Source organism: Nipponia nippon, unplaced genomic scaffold (genome assembly GCF_047370975.1).
Source record: "Nipponia nippon isolate SJK-2023a ecotype South Korea unplaced genomic scaffold, ASM4737097v1 scaffold_2, whole genome shotgun sequence".
Taxonomy (NCBI): Eukaryota; Metazoa; Chordata; class Aves; order Pelecaniformes; family Threskiornithidae; genus Nipponia; species Nipponia nippon.
Genome location: NW_028262336.1, coordinates 109739269 through 109753710, shown reverse-complemented (window position 1 = coordinate 109753710; position 14442 = coordinate 109739269). Strand labels below are relative to the sequence as shown.

The 14442-nt window shown below is 40.0% G+C and overlaps 1 protein-coding gene across 6 annotated transcripts in view; it reads right to left on the bottom strand.

Annotated features, from left to right (window-relative positions):
- ATP8A2 (ATPase phospholipid transporting 8A2) overlaps nt 1–14442 on the bottom strand; it is a 349469-nt gene that overhangs the window by 96493 nt on the left and 238534 nt on the right. For all 6 annotated transcript variants that reach the window (XM_087757791.1, XM_087757793.1, XM_087757792.1 and 3 more), the window contains 3 exons: nt 12192–12253; nt 11789–11845; nt 7387–7494 (listed from right to left, as the gene is read on the bottom strand). In XM_087757791.1, coding sequence (XP_087613917.1) covers nt 7387–7494; nt 11789–11845; nt 12192–12253 — 227 coding nt within the window. The remainder of the gene's footprint in view (nt 1–7386; nt 7495–11788; nt 11846–12191; nt 12254–14442) is intronic.

Here is a 14442-nt window from a genome sequence, read left to right as displayed (position 1 = left end):
TTCAAATAAAAAATAATACGTAAATTCAAATAAAAATATAACGTGACCCTCCTGTCCCCAAGGAATGAAGGGAAAAGACAACATCCCAACCAAACCCCAAATATCTGCTATCTGGGCTTTCCTGCATCCATCAGAAAACAAAGAGACTTAAGTGTGACCGAAGCAAGCTATAAAACCACTAGTTCCAACTCACAGTCACCTCCTGCCCACTGGAATAGATCCCATCTGCTGCTCCTCTTATTTTCTAAAGGAGCTACAGCTTCATTGCTATGAGCTTAAATGCTCTTTTAAAAACCATCTTGCATACACAATTACTCTACCACCTTCCTTTCTTTGTGTCCTAGAGATTATACGAACAACAGCATATTGATACCCCTTACTTTCACGCCCTCTCTCTCCTGCCCATCCTCATCATGCCAGACCATTTAGGCAATAAACTCCACGTAGGAACAGGATATTGCTCGATGCCTTCACACTGCCTGGAAATGTGGCCGATTCCCATTATGACAACCACAGACAGGAGTGCTGAATAGTGAACTCGCGCAGAGGCAGACCCAAATCTCTTTGCTATGAAGCCTCTCGCGTTGCCCTCCAGCCCACTCTACCCATCTCCCATGTAGCACACAGCCTACAAAGCTGATCTGCAAAAGATGCCAAAGAGGCTGAGCACTTCGCAAGAGGCCTAAAAACTGTTTGGCTACTCTCCAGTTAGGCGATCCAACAGAAAAAAAGTTTTTTTCTTTTACCAAGATGCACACAAACCCTTGTCATACATGACAAACCCACACTGCAGAGCTGTTCGGTTTTCCTCCTTAAGTTTCTAATGCAGAACACAGCCTCCATCAGAAGTGCTCTGATCCAGTATGGCAAGTCATACGTTCTTAGTTTCTCCTTGCTCGTCAACGGGGCTCAAAACACAGACTTTTTTTTAGAGACATTAGTATTAGTTTGACACTGCCTCTGGTACAATACAGTAGCTGCTTTTCTATATTTAAAAGCCAGCTGTTTCTAATTAAGAAAATACGAATAGGATCTCTTCCAAACATCTTTTCACAAGCATGCAACAAGGCTTCGCTACTTTTAAATATATGAAAAAGTGATTTGGGGAAATTTTGAAGGACCTTGAGCAATCCTGGACTCCAAATTGAAAAAAGATGCAATTTTTGAAGCACAGTCCATTACCATGGAACGATAATTCTATCCTAAGTGAAGGAGCTTGCTCCTGGACACCACTATACCCCACTCCAAAACCAATAAATCTGGATAATCTGCCAATTACGCAGAAGTGTAAATGTTCTGTGTGCGCACTGTATTTCTATTTAAGCTACTGAGCAGCATTTCAGCTTGTTAAGGCTACCTGATCTCCAAACAGACGTTGGCCAGACAGCGTGGCTAGCGTCCAGCTTACACTACAACACTGAAGAAAAACCAGCTGACACCCTACGCGCCATCTGTACAACCTGCAGGGAACCATTTATCTCCACTCACTTTCCTATTGCTCCCCCATCTAACACACTAGCCTGCTAGCCACGGTTCTTCTGCAGGGCAAGAATAAAGACCAAAGCGAAGGTGGGCACATGAAGACTTCAGAGAAGTCTGAAGGCCAACTGACTGCCTCACTTTCCCCACCGCCAGTTCCCAAACCAGGACGAGTTTTTATGCTCATAGCTTAACCCTATTTTCACATGGCTCTACATAAGAAATACCAGCACAGTGCTGGGCACAGCTGCATATACAGTCCTGCTTTCAAGCCTTCATGAAATACTTCCAAAGGAGAAATAAGTCTAGGATACCTTTTAGAAATATTTAGGATAGGTTTGCTGCAGAGTCACCAAACAGATAAAGTGGCATGTTGTGGGGAGTTAGCCTCCAGAAAATAAGCATGTTTAATCTATTAGTTTCACATTCAGGAGTTATTAAAATATTTATTTTCATTTATCTCAATTTTTTCATTCTTCTGGTGTATGACATAGAACACCATAACGCCAGGGATCTACAAGTGAGAGATTCATTTCTGAAAGCCATGTGTGGCTCATAAAAACAATCCACTCCTTCAACAGATGCTTAAAAATATATGCATGCTTCATTAGTCTAATTTGTCTGCTCAGAGCCTAGTCCAAAACTGCAGAAAAAGTTTCAAAACCACATCAAGTACCATAGAGACTGCTGTGCATAATAATAAAAACAAACACAATCAGCAGGCATTAAGGACCTCAATCTGCAGGCAAAGTCTGATTCCTGCCTAACGGCTGGATGAAGCATTTCCATCAACCAAAACACTGACACCACAGTGTAATGTGCAGACAAACAAACCACAATCAGAACAGCCAATTTTCTAACTAGCACCAAACTGCGGAAATATGAGAAGCCAGAAAGAACAACAACTGAGACCTCTGGAAAAAAGATTCAAAAGAAAGGCAAAAATATTCTCAAAAACTTGAAAATGTACATCAAGCTGTCAGTATTTCAGTATGGATTTGCAAGAGCAGTAATGTGAAACCTGTTTATTATGTTACAATAATGATTATTATCTTGCCTCCAGGATTTTTTGGTTTGTTTTGCGTTGTTTCCAAGTATTCCAAACCATGCAGATTTCTCACACACTTCGGCAATAACTGAATCAGCGAGATTTGAGAGAGCTTCAGACCAAAGGCCAGCTACTAAACTGGCCGTGCAACCAGAGTCCATCAGACCCTCTATAGATCACCTCCCGCCCTCAAAAGCCAACAACCTAGTGCAATAGCTAAGGTGAACCTGTCTGGCTAATGGCATACACAGAACAGAAAAGGAAGCTTTACTAGAAGAGGGATAGATGTTTTCTTGACAAACCATTAATATGGGTAAGTCCTGCTACTGTCACATTACACGGGATCAACCAGAGATCTCGATTACTAGGATCTTTTAAAAAGCACCCTTAATCCAGGTAAAGCTGATGCACAGCTGCCTTCAAGTCTTTATGTAAGTAGACAAATAACCTAGCAAGAATTTGACAGTTTAGCTGGAAAAAAAAGAAATATCTGCTGTCAAGGATGTAGGCAGCACTAGGAAACAAAAAGCAAACCTGCTGTTAGAGCCGTGAAAGCACAAGAGTGGCTCTGACATGTAGCTGTTTCCACCACACAGAAGCAGAGCTGGTGGTACAACAATTATTTGGATTGTGATTTTGATGAATCTCCTCTCAAGTGCAGTTGTACATAGGTAACTGGGAAGTGCAGCAGCTCCAACTTCAAGACCTCCAGCTATGAGGAAGCTGGAGGCCTCAGATGAGAAAGGGCTTCCTAATGCCATCTCGAGATCAAAATAATGGGTTCCAGACTCAAAATGATTCTTAAACCCCAGTTCCGAGATATGACCACACACAGCACAAAGTGTAAAAACCTAGAAATTACTAACCTGCACTTTGGATTAACCACAATGTATGACCTCTCAAAACCAGATTAAAACCCCCACTCTTTTACCCCCCCTCCTCCAAGCAGAAAAAATGAGACTGATACTAATCTTCCTAAAGACATTTCCTTAATGGTAACAACAACTAATGAGGCAGAGACAAAACACACTTACATTAAGGGAAATAGATTGGAAAAAAAAAAAACCCAAAAAAACAACAAATGAAAGAGTCACAGCTCAATAGTAGCCCTTTCTTCATCCACAACCGATAACAGATGCTTCAGAGGGGTGATGGGAGCACCCCTTCCCTGCCACCCCACTCTCCCTTAAACACTAAAAAGACAGTATTTTAGCTTTGGGCAGGGAAGGAAGATATCTGTTGTTCTTCATCTCAGATAATGTCTGGATCAAGACTCAAAAGTGTGATCACTTTCGTACGCATATATAACATCCTCTTGTATACACACACATGCTTTCAGGTACAGGTATCCAGGTATGCGCATGGGTGGGAATACCTGCACCCAGACTTTGATCCCATACAGTGTAATTTTATTCCCATAAACTTAAAGTATGCTACAATTCCTACAAAGAAATCCATACAAGAAAAGAATATGAGCAGCATTTCACTCACACCACCTGTATGACATATGCAAGGAATGAGCATAAATGTAACTGCACTGTTCCCTTTGAGGCACCAAATCCCCATCCCCCAGGCAAACAAAATATCTAAGATTGCATCAGGGCAGGGATATGGCTAATGTGTTGGTCAACAAAGTACCACTGGGTTATGAGCCACAAGCCCCTAAAGTTCAGGAAAAGGATAATTAAAAAGGCACTCACATCCTTAGAGCAGCACACTCCTGTACCACCTCTTCATTAATGAGTATCAAAGTGGGTAGCACTTTTTAAAAACATAGGCATCTACTTGTTTCCAATAATCTGTGGTGGTAAGTCATAACTACTGGAAGGTGGGAAAGGATTTACATGTTGCACAAAATGCTGCCATCTGGAAGTGCTCATTCAAAAACAGTCGCCTCCCATACAAGTATCCTGGCTCCAAAGGCAAGACAAAAAAAATGGCACTGACTTTTACCAGTGTCACTGTTCTCTGCAAATAGAAAAAGAACTTCTTTTGAAAAAATACAAGTAGTCAGGAAAGCCAAGAGAGCTATCAGAGGGCTTCCTTGGTCTTACATTATTGCTTCTGATACTATTACAGGAAAATATTATTTGTGTGTCTGAAAAGGTTCCCCCAAAACAGCCAGGGAGTTTACTTCCAAAGTACCAGATGTCATACTATTGGAAAGCTTCTATTAAGGACTATTGAGATTTTTATCACAGCTTTGTCTAATTACTGGTATTCTATTATGAATACTGTAGTGGAAACAGAAGAAATATGTTGACTCTTTGACAGCAGAGAATAATTAAGTTGCTTCCCTTTGCCCTCAAGGAGGAAAAAAAAAAAAGGTATTATTTTCCCTGTGAGAATGCTCAAGATATAATGGTCAAGAGAAAGAAATACTTAGTGAAAATGGTTTAATAAATCCCAGCAGAAACAAAGCATCTTTTACACATACTTAAAAGTCTGCAAGGCTCCATGCTGACATTTGATGAATGGACAGAATAAAATGTTTTGCACCTCCTATGCCTTCTACTGATGGCACAAAGTCCTGGCTCGCACAGATGCTAGATGAGCGTTAGAGTTAAAAACAGCTCCCTTCAAGTGCTATTGGATTTGCATAGTATGAGGATCTAAAACATTCTGGAGTTCAGTTTATTTGAAGATAAGCACACTAGCAAGATTTAAAACAAAAACAAAGTAAGCTTTTCACTGTCTCATTTTGCTTTTAAGATACCTTGATTACTTCTAAGTGTAGAAAAGAAGATAGCAGCAGTAAAGGAATAGCTTAAGTCTGGGAAGCAGCACGGCAATTCATTTTACTGACTAAAGCCTAGCATGATCCCAGCTCATTTCACCGTGAGCTGGTTTTATGACAGTAACTGATTACTCAAGAGACTTTCTATAAGTTAATGCAAATGGTAAGCAAATTCCCTTTACCTTGGGAGCCTTCCTTGCTTTTATAAAAGGATAAAAGAACCAAAAGATCCACTCTTCCACTGCTGCCCCTTCTCTCAAAAATACAAGAAAACTGTGATAGAATAGTATTGTTCCCCCCCTCCGCCAGCTATTCAACAGATTATTTCTGACTGCTTGTATTCAAAAAGTGTCTTTCTAGAATGATGAACAATCCTTAATGTCTTTGATTAATGATTAATGATTACTGACCCAGCAACAGAGCTCCACAAGTACCAGACTAGACACTCAAAGAAAATGTGTTCTCCATTTTAAAAAAAAAGTACATTAGATTATTTTCATCTCAGCAAGATATCAGTACCACTTCTCAAGTCATAATGTCAGAAAACCAGAGCATAAAACCAAAGTTTAAATAGAAACACTTTCTAAAAACATATTCAAGCAAACTAAAAAAAAAATCTTATTAACGTGAAGCTTGTGTTCTGAGACCCGTGGTTTATGTTGGAGCAAATGTTGATGACCAACACAATATGAATTTTGTTGCAGTTAAAAAAAAAAAGCCACACCAAGCAAAAGCCGATAGTCTGACCCTTCTTGTATGAAGGAACAGCTCACCTTATTGTTTGTGTGTTAGAAGGCTGACATGTTAATGGCAGCACTACCAGTCTACTGTGGAGGACACGTAGTTCGTGGTTCTGCATAATACTCAAGTCGAATTTCTGCTTGATATATGAAAATGTGAATTAGAGCTACTGATGCTGTATGTGCTGTGAAACACACAAAGATCACCATGAAATACTATCAGAGGACTGAGGTTTTGTCTGTCAGTCACTTACTTGCTGATCCCAGCCTGTCAGCTACCACGCTCTGCTGTAAAAAGCTGTCCATGAAAATCTACCATAGCCTCCCTTATCCCCAGTGTTTTAGCACAAGATAATAAAGTATGTGTTAGGCCAGAACAGTACCAAATCCACGCTCGACTGCTCTTGTTGAGAACAAACGTGAGAGTAACCTCAAAAATCTCTAATTGGCTTGCCAACACTTGGCTTTTTTTATTATTATTTTCTAGTACACAAGGGTGACATGAGTTAAATATGCTTAGATTCTTTGTTAAAATTATTAGTTTGCTTTTCTTCTTTCTGTATCATAAACAGCATCTTTGCATTAAAGCAAATTCTAAAAACTTATTACAAAATACCTTTTTCTGGTCATTTTGACAGCAGTTCCACTTCTACAGAATAATTTTTTACCACACATTTATTAAGCCCTTCGTTGTTCGTGGTAACCCACTATTTTAAATATGTACAAGGCTCTTGAGTGATTTTGACAGGCTCGTGACTCAATCTTCTCACCACAGGTTGAAATGACGACACCAAAGGGAAAATTTCACCACCTGGAACTCAGCTGACATTAAAGGAACAAATCCAAAATTCCTCTAGTATTATAAAGGGACCAGTAACATATCAGCTTTCCTTCTGCTTCTGACCATGTCATCTAATTTCTCAAGTAAATTCTGGTTTCTTTTAAACGAATGCAGGAAGAAAAGGAACAATTTCATATATTCTGCTTTTGTAGAGAAAGAACCCACGATAAAAAACCAAAACCCCCAAACAAACTGGATTTCTACCTGGCATTTTGTCAAACACACTAAGTCTTACTAGGAAAGCACTAATGAAAGAGCCAGTCTCACTGTTATCCAAGTGAACTGAAAATTGTCATATAGTAGCCACAGTGCGTATAATCACGTATGATGTCACTTTGGGGGAGAAAAAGAGCTCCTCTAATGAGGAGATTAAGCTAAATGAATGCAAGGATTAAAAAAAGGTTAAAATGAAGTACAAGCACTCCTTATTAGAGCACAATTCCTTCCCAAGCATTGTGCGAGCGTTTGGGAAGCAGCAGCGCTGGTGACAGCGGGGCGCTGTGCCGAGCAGCTTACCATGCAGCCAAGCATTCGTACTCACCTGCCCCAGCATGTCTGGTGCGACGGGAAACGTGGGCCAGATGGCCGAGTAGACGCCGAAGAACACCAGCCAGAGCAGCATGCTTCCCCAGACGGCCAGGTGACTGAACTGTCAAGGAGCAGGTAAAGAAGGAGAGTCAAGACAGGGCACTCCCTCTGTCCACCTAACCTATAGGTATTTCTCTGTTCAGGTCTCTGTCGGTCTCACTCAGGCCTGTCTACCACACTTGGTTTCAGGCCAGTAGCACAGGTTGTTTAAACAGCATAAACCAGTATTCCTCTTTAATCTTTGCCTCACGACAGGGCAGACTGATAGTCTCCTCAGCCAATCTGTCTTTCTTGGAGCTCCAAGAACTCATCAGATTTTCCTTGGAACTCTGATTTCTCTCATCTAGCTCCTGCTTCCCGTTGTGTACATGCCAGGTTCAACACATACATCAAGGCAGAAATTTTCAAAGGCTTGGGTTAAAGTTCACATGGACAAATCCCTTATGGCAGAGTGTATGCACGCAAGCCAGGTGCACCACTCATATCTTTCATGGAGGAAGGTTCAGTGCTGTGTGATACACTACCACAATCAACATCTACTGATCAGCTTTGCTTTTTTTGTTTTAAAGGCATCCTAAGTGATTTACAGATATGCAATGCAGTTTACATCTTTACATGTTCTTTAGTCTGTAGACTCACCGAGAGTACATAAAAGTAGTATTAAAGTGACCAAGAACATGTCCAGCACAGACTTCGTCTCAGTTGCATTAAAGAAAGTAATTTTTCCTACACACCCAAACTACTTTGCTGTTCAGGATGATTTAAGCTGTTTTACACTGCAGTGGATGGAAGCAGTAATTTCAGTTGTAACAAGCAACTGAGCTCATTATTGGCTCCAGCTTTTTTGGATGCCAACATCTCCTGTGGCTGATGACTTTGGCTCCAATTCAGAGAAGTACCTGCATAAATCTTAATTACTAATTACATATGGGTTTAGGAACATGGGAATGAATTCACACACTGGCTGCTGTGGTGGACACAGTGTGTTTGTTTAGTTCTCAGCTTTATACTTTCTATTTGATGATTGTATTTGTTGCCTTTTTGAACAGTATGTCTGAGAATCAAAGAAGCATCTGAGTATTGTGTTCTGCCCACTGTACTTATGAAAGATTGCTCCTCCTCTGGAAGCACTGAGCATCCTTGGAAAAGAGAGCTTTCTCCAGCACAGGCAGTGAAAACAAGCAAGAAAGGAATCTGCAGCACCAGTAGAGACTGGCAGATAGCTGGGAGCAACTGGAGGCTGCCTTACAGTAGAAGCATTCATACAGCAAAATGTCAGAGGCGATGGAAAGAACACACTTCTAGGCACTCTCAGAAAGCTGGAATTTTGTTAAACCCTAAAAGTTGCTGGGCTAATGAGCAGGACATAGGATAGGCCCCTTCCTGGAGAGACACAGTGGGCAGGAAGATTTATTTTCAAATTTTGCTTTTTACTCTGTTTCACCCAGGAGATTGGACCAGCACCTGCTTTATTTAAAAAACAAACAAAAACAAACAAAAAACCCAAACCCACATTTTTTTTATTCAGTTTTAATGTGAATAAAACTAAGAAAGTGGAAGGATTTTTTTTTTTTTTTTTTTACCGACTTGGAGAAAGGGGGGGATTTTATCCTTTCAGTCTACTTTTTTTTCTGAAAACTAGGGACAATTCATGTCAAGATTCTGACTAAAATAAAGCCCTGCCACAGTGAACAACTGTCATGGTCAGCTCCCCAAAGAACAAGTACTGCAAGGCTGCTGCAAGAATTTGTCTTAAAGAGGAGCCAGCCCCATCCAATGGCAGAACAGCACCAGCACTGCTTTCCCAGAAGGACATGACACCGTCTCTCGAGCCACAGCCTTCCTTCCAAACAAGCGGACAGAAGGCTCAGGATAGCTTGGACTGATGCTTCCAAGCTGCAAACTCCTACAGACTTTACGATTAAAAACAGTAAAGATAAAAGCAAGTAGGGAAACCAATCTAAGGCATACTCTTATATTGTAGGAGGTGTATTTATGCTAGTGAAATGACACCTTCAATTTTTTTGTCTCCCTCCTGGTTTTTCTTTCCAGTCTGCTGGTAGAAGAGTTTTTGAGTTTTGCAGCTCTTCATCTTGCCCTTTCCAGCTCAGTAAAGACTTTGCTCATTTTATGTTGTCTTTATCATCTTCTCATGGCTGTCTCAATCATCTCTTCATCTCAGGCTTGTACCTGCTTGAATTGCTTCTCTACCTTTAAAAGAGCTTCTGCTTTCAGGAAGAGCCCTCCTTGCCCTGCTTAGAAATGTTCCCTATACACTCACCCCACCAACCTTTGCACTGTTGATTCTCCACTGATGTCTGTCATTTACACCTGGAGAATCCAAGGGCAAAGCAGAAGCGAGTCCATCAGAGGTGTTAAATGAATGACAGTCAGAAAAATGAAATCAAGGCTGTCACATAAAAACTAGAGACACACTGTATAGCTATCCTGTGCATCCTATTTACCTGAAATAGTTCATATAGTGTGGTAAAACAGTGAAGAAAGCTGTAAGCGTTTGGAAAAAAGCCTACTGCAGTGTTCCAGATAGGTAACGTAACATGAAGCTGCTCCACACAGCTCCGATGTGTGGATTTTGTTATGCATCATGTTACTGCTTTCACCAAAGCCTTTCTTTCCACACTACCTACTGGATTATACCCGGCTCTAAACCACTTTGAATCTGCACCATTTATTTAAAGCTTTCAGCTGAACCCATCATGTTCTCCCAAGTGACAGTGTCTCTCACTCTCAAGAACAAATTGCATGTAACCAATCCACTTGGTGATGGAGAAGAGGCTTAACTCAATGTTGTACATTTAATACTTTTCAAGTAACCTAAAGATTCTCTCTGTGTTGATTCACTCACAGCTGAAACAATAACCATAGCCAACATCAGATTCCAAGATGACGAGAGTCACTACCCCAAGCAATGGGACAGGAATTAGAAGTGTATATAGAAAAAAGTGGATTCTCAACACGATGACTTTTCTGTGCATAACAATAATTTCTCTATAAAACACCAGTGTTTAAGAACACTGAGATCTACTAAACATTATTATATCTTTTAAAATAAAATTTAGAAAAGAGGGGATCATGATTATCCCCAAGTGACTGAAAAGATACCAATTACCCAGGGAAGGGGAGAGAGGAGGAAGCATCAAATAATTCACAACATAACAGGATCTAAAACAGGCTCACATGCCTCCAATGCAGACTTGGATATATCCTGTTCTAGTGCACGAGGGATTAATTTGTTTAAGTATTTTTGCATTTTAAAATGTTGGTATACAACATGGAACTTATGCATAAGCAACAGCAAAAAAAAATGAGATTTTATTTTCAGATGAGAGAATGAGGCAGAGAATATTAGCATCTCCCTAATAATTAAATAACCCATACAGATAGCATTTCATCTTTAAAATTCAGAGCAGACATCAGCTCGTTAATCTTAATTCCTCTGTGAGGAATGAAAGAAGACATTATACAACTAACAGAAGCAATGAGGTTACGAGATTTAAGCCAAGCCCCTCAAAGAAACTCGTAATATGAGTGCTCAAAACAGTTTGGTCTTGAGGGCAGAGTGTCTTAGTATGCCATGAAACCTTACAAGAACGAGAATCTAGTTATCTCATAGGTGTGAAGAAACAGGGACTCCATCAAAATAAAAAAATTAGCGTTTCAGAGGGGCTGGGGGAAAGAAGATGAGAAGGGTGTTAAGGTTCATCAACACAGGAAGCCTCCATATTCTTTGCAGGTCACTGCCCTGCCAGTTTCTGACACCTACCAGTAACAGAGCACTCACTCATTCCAAGTAAATGACTCAAATCTAGGAATCAACATAACCGTTTGACTAACATCCTTATTACTATAAGTTTCCAAACCAAAGATCTCATGCAATGTGAAGTCACTAGTGCTTTTTACCAGCTTCAAAGATGTTTTCAAAGCCCAGTTGTTTATCTGTGGGCAGACACCTTTCATTGGCTACGGCATTAATTTTTAAAGGAGCTACAGAGTACAAAGATTATGTTCTTGATCTATTTCCCTAAGCAATTACAGTAGTATGTTGATTTCACACAGAATCTTCCCAGCTTTAAATATTTAGAGATGTCGGCAATATACTTTTAGTGTTCTCTTCCTATTTCCTATTTGCTCTTCTTCATCGCACGTATCGTGTGATCTATCAGTTCATTCTCCTCTCACATCCTGTACTTACGGAGCTTAGCAGTTTATCCTTACATGAAAGATTCAATTAGAACACTGAAGCCTCAAATGATTTTTAGTACTTCTTTTCTGTATTAATATTCATTAGGGAGAAAGGTGTGCTAATACAATAAAAGATACTAAGGAGTACTTACTCTAGTCCACGCAGTTGTTTCCAAGCCAGCTTTCAGACAAACAGTGACTACAACATACTGCAAGGAAAAAAGAAAAAAAAGACAACTTCAGTATTAACACTCTCAAATTCAAAAGGTGTTCATGGCCCAATTTCCCCTTTACACCTAAACAGTTACTACCATTTAGGTACCAACCCAGGGCCTTGGCAGTGTGGGATGGGGGAAGGACAGAGCAGAAGATCTTGTTGGTGCATGTCTGGAGGAGTTAAAAAAAAGGGGGGGGGGGGGGGGAGGGAAATCATGCACACAACATAAGATTGATTTTACTTGTACACTTTCTTCTGGTTTACACCATTTTCTGATGGTATAAAAGAACCGTAAAGAAATTCTTCCATTCAAAAATTGCTAGGACACACAAACTTACAGTGTAAACTATGTTTCCAACAAATAAATAGTCAACTCCCTGGCCATTTGTGAATACTGCATCTGAAAGAAAGAAAAAAAAAAAATCACATTTGTTAATCAGTTTATGAACAGAATGGATGAAATAACAAGGACGTTTTCAGGAGAAAAAAAAATGGTCCCAACCTTGCCTTTTAGAATGTTTAAAACCACTTTTCAAAGCTGTGAGATAATGGTAAGGCAGAAGTTGTGCTAAGCCAGGCCTCAGACACGATGCTTGGATAGAGCGTATATCCATAGTCCTGGATGCCAGAAGCCGTCCTAGCAAAAGGGGAAGTGTTTGCCAGACCCTAACGTGGAATTTGTCTGTAAGAGCTGAGGTACATCAAGGTCACTTTTTCTCTCGCTATCTGTTCTTTACTACTTATTGACACCTCTAACAGATCCCATTACTTGTTGTGCCTGTGAATAGAAAGCCTGTAAAACACCAGCTAATTTGTGGTGAAATAGAGCTGAATTAAGAAAAGCTACAAAAGATTTTTCTATGAAGGACACATGTAACATCTAAAATACCTTACTGGAGGTTAATTCAGTAACTGAGCAGCATTCAGTCTCCACACACCCTTTCTCTAGTCAAGTGTGCACAAGGGTAAGTACATGTTAATCTGTCATTTGAAAGTGCCAACCTTGGCAATACTTCAAATGTCTGCTTAGTCTTTCTTAGCCCTTGTTGAATAAAAGCGGAACACCATGAAAGCACATTCGACAGCCACGCTAATGCCAAATGAACTCGTACTCACAGGAGCTTTCAAGCATTACTCAAGCATGATAAGTATTGCTACTTTCACAGGTTTTAAGACAATTGCTAGAGAAATACACAAACAGCAGGGATCAAAAAGGCTTTAGATAAAACCTTGGACCTGTTCCTAAACACATACTGCCTAGCACAGTGCTTCTACTATGAGGGTACCACTCTGCTAGACTTATTTGCAAAACTGGATCTGACATTCTTGAACTAGGGTCATCTATTTAGCAAACTACATTCCTGTAACACAGGTCTCCAGGATCAGTACATTTTTAAAATAAATTTTTAAGTCTATAGAGAAGAGTCCCTGACATCCTGACCTCTATGGTGAATACTCTCCCCAGCTTACAGGTAAAAAGCTTATGTATTTAGTCAGTGCAGTTACCCCATTATGTTATGGTTTTCTTCTACAATGGCTGCATGTGGTTGTCTCCAAAGAACTGACCGGTTGTAAATATTTTCCAGAAGTTGCTGTTTCTGTATCCCTGCTTTCTTTTCTCTTTTGAACCCCAACTACTAAGAAACAGCAGCAGATAGACTATTCACTGACATTGCAATAGGGGCTAAAGCCTGAGACAGCTTGGTTAGGAATTGGTTTGGTTTCGAGCCACTGGCATCTCTATCAGCCCAACTCCTCCCCCAGTACTCTGTGGCTTCAGGCATTTACCACCTCATTCACAAATACACATTAACTTTTAACAGTCACTTTGCTCTTTCCTTTAGCGTCAACTGAAAAAGGTGAAGAGCACTAGAGAATTGAGCCTTCCATGTCCAGTGAACCCTGCTGATGCCAGAAGTCCCAGTTTATTAAGAAAAAGGCATGCCTAAATACATATCAGTTTTGATAGATCTAGAATAAACTGACCTAATGACTCTGCCAGTATACTGCTCTAGTGCAACATCACAGTGCACATTTAAGTAATTGCATAATTCTTGGTGTAAGTCTTTTTTTAAAGTTACATTTTAATTCAGTAAGTTAATGCCTTTTTTTCAGTGATTTCCATGACCTTCCACTTTGGGAGGCAAGATGGTCCTGAAAGGAATGATATTTCTGTTAATGAGAACAACAGGACGCTCAGTGAACATTCATTTCTAAAGCTATACAAATGCCCATTCATGGACTACATGCACTTCACATTCTAAGGAACTCAAGAGGTTAAAAAACATCCCAGTGTGAATGGCACATTTTTGTCTCTGGCACTGAAATCCCTTTTTCACTTGGAAATACAAAGAAACTTGAAAATTCAATATTCATTCCTCTTTGGAAAGCGAACTAAGCAACCTATTCAAAGGAACTCAGAAAGTTACCATTTGAGCAGGTGAGTATTCCAGTCTTATTTCAGCTGTTGGAATTAGAAGTACATTATCTATTTAGGAATTAGTTAGAAAAACATTTATGGAAGACTAAAACAAAAACTGTACTTTTTTTCTTTAACTGTAACCACTACAGACATCAGCCTAAAATTTC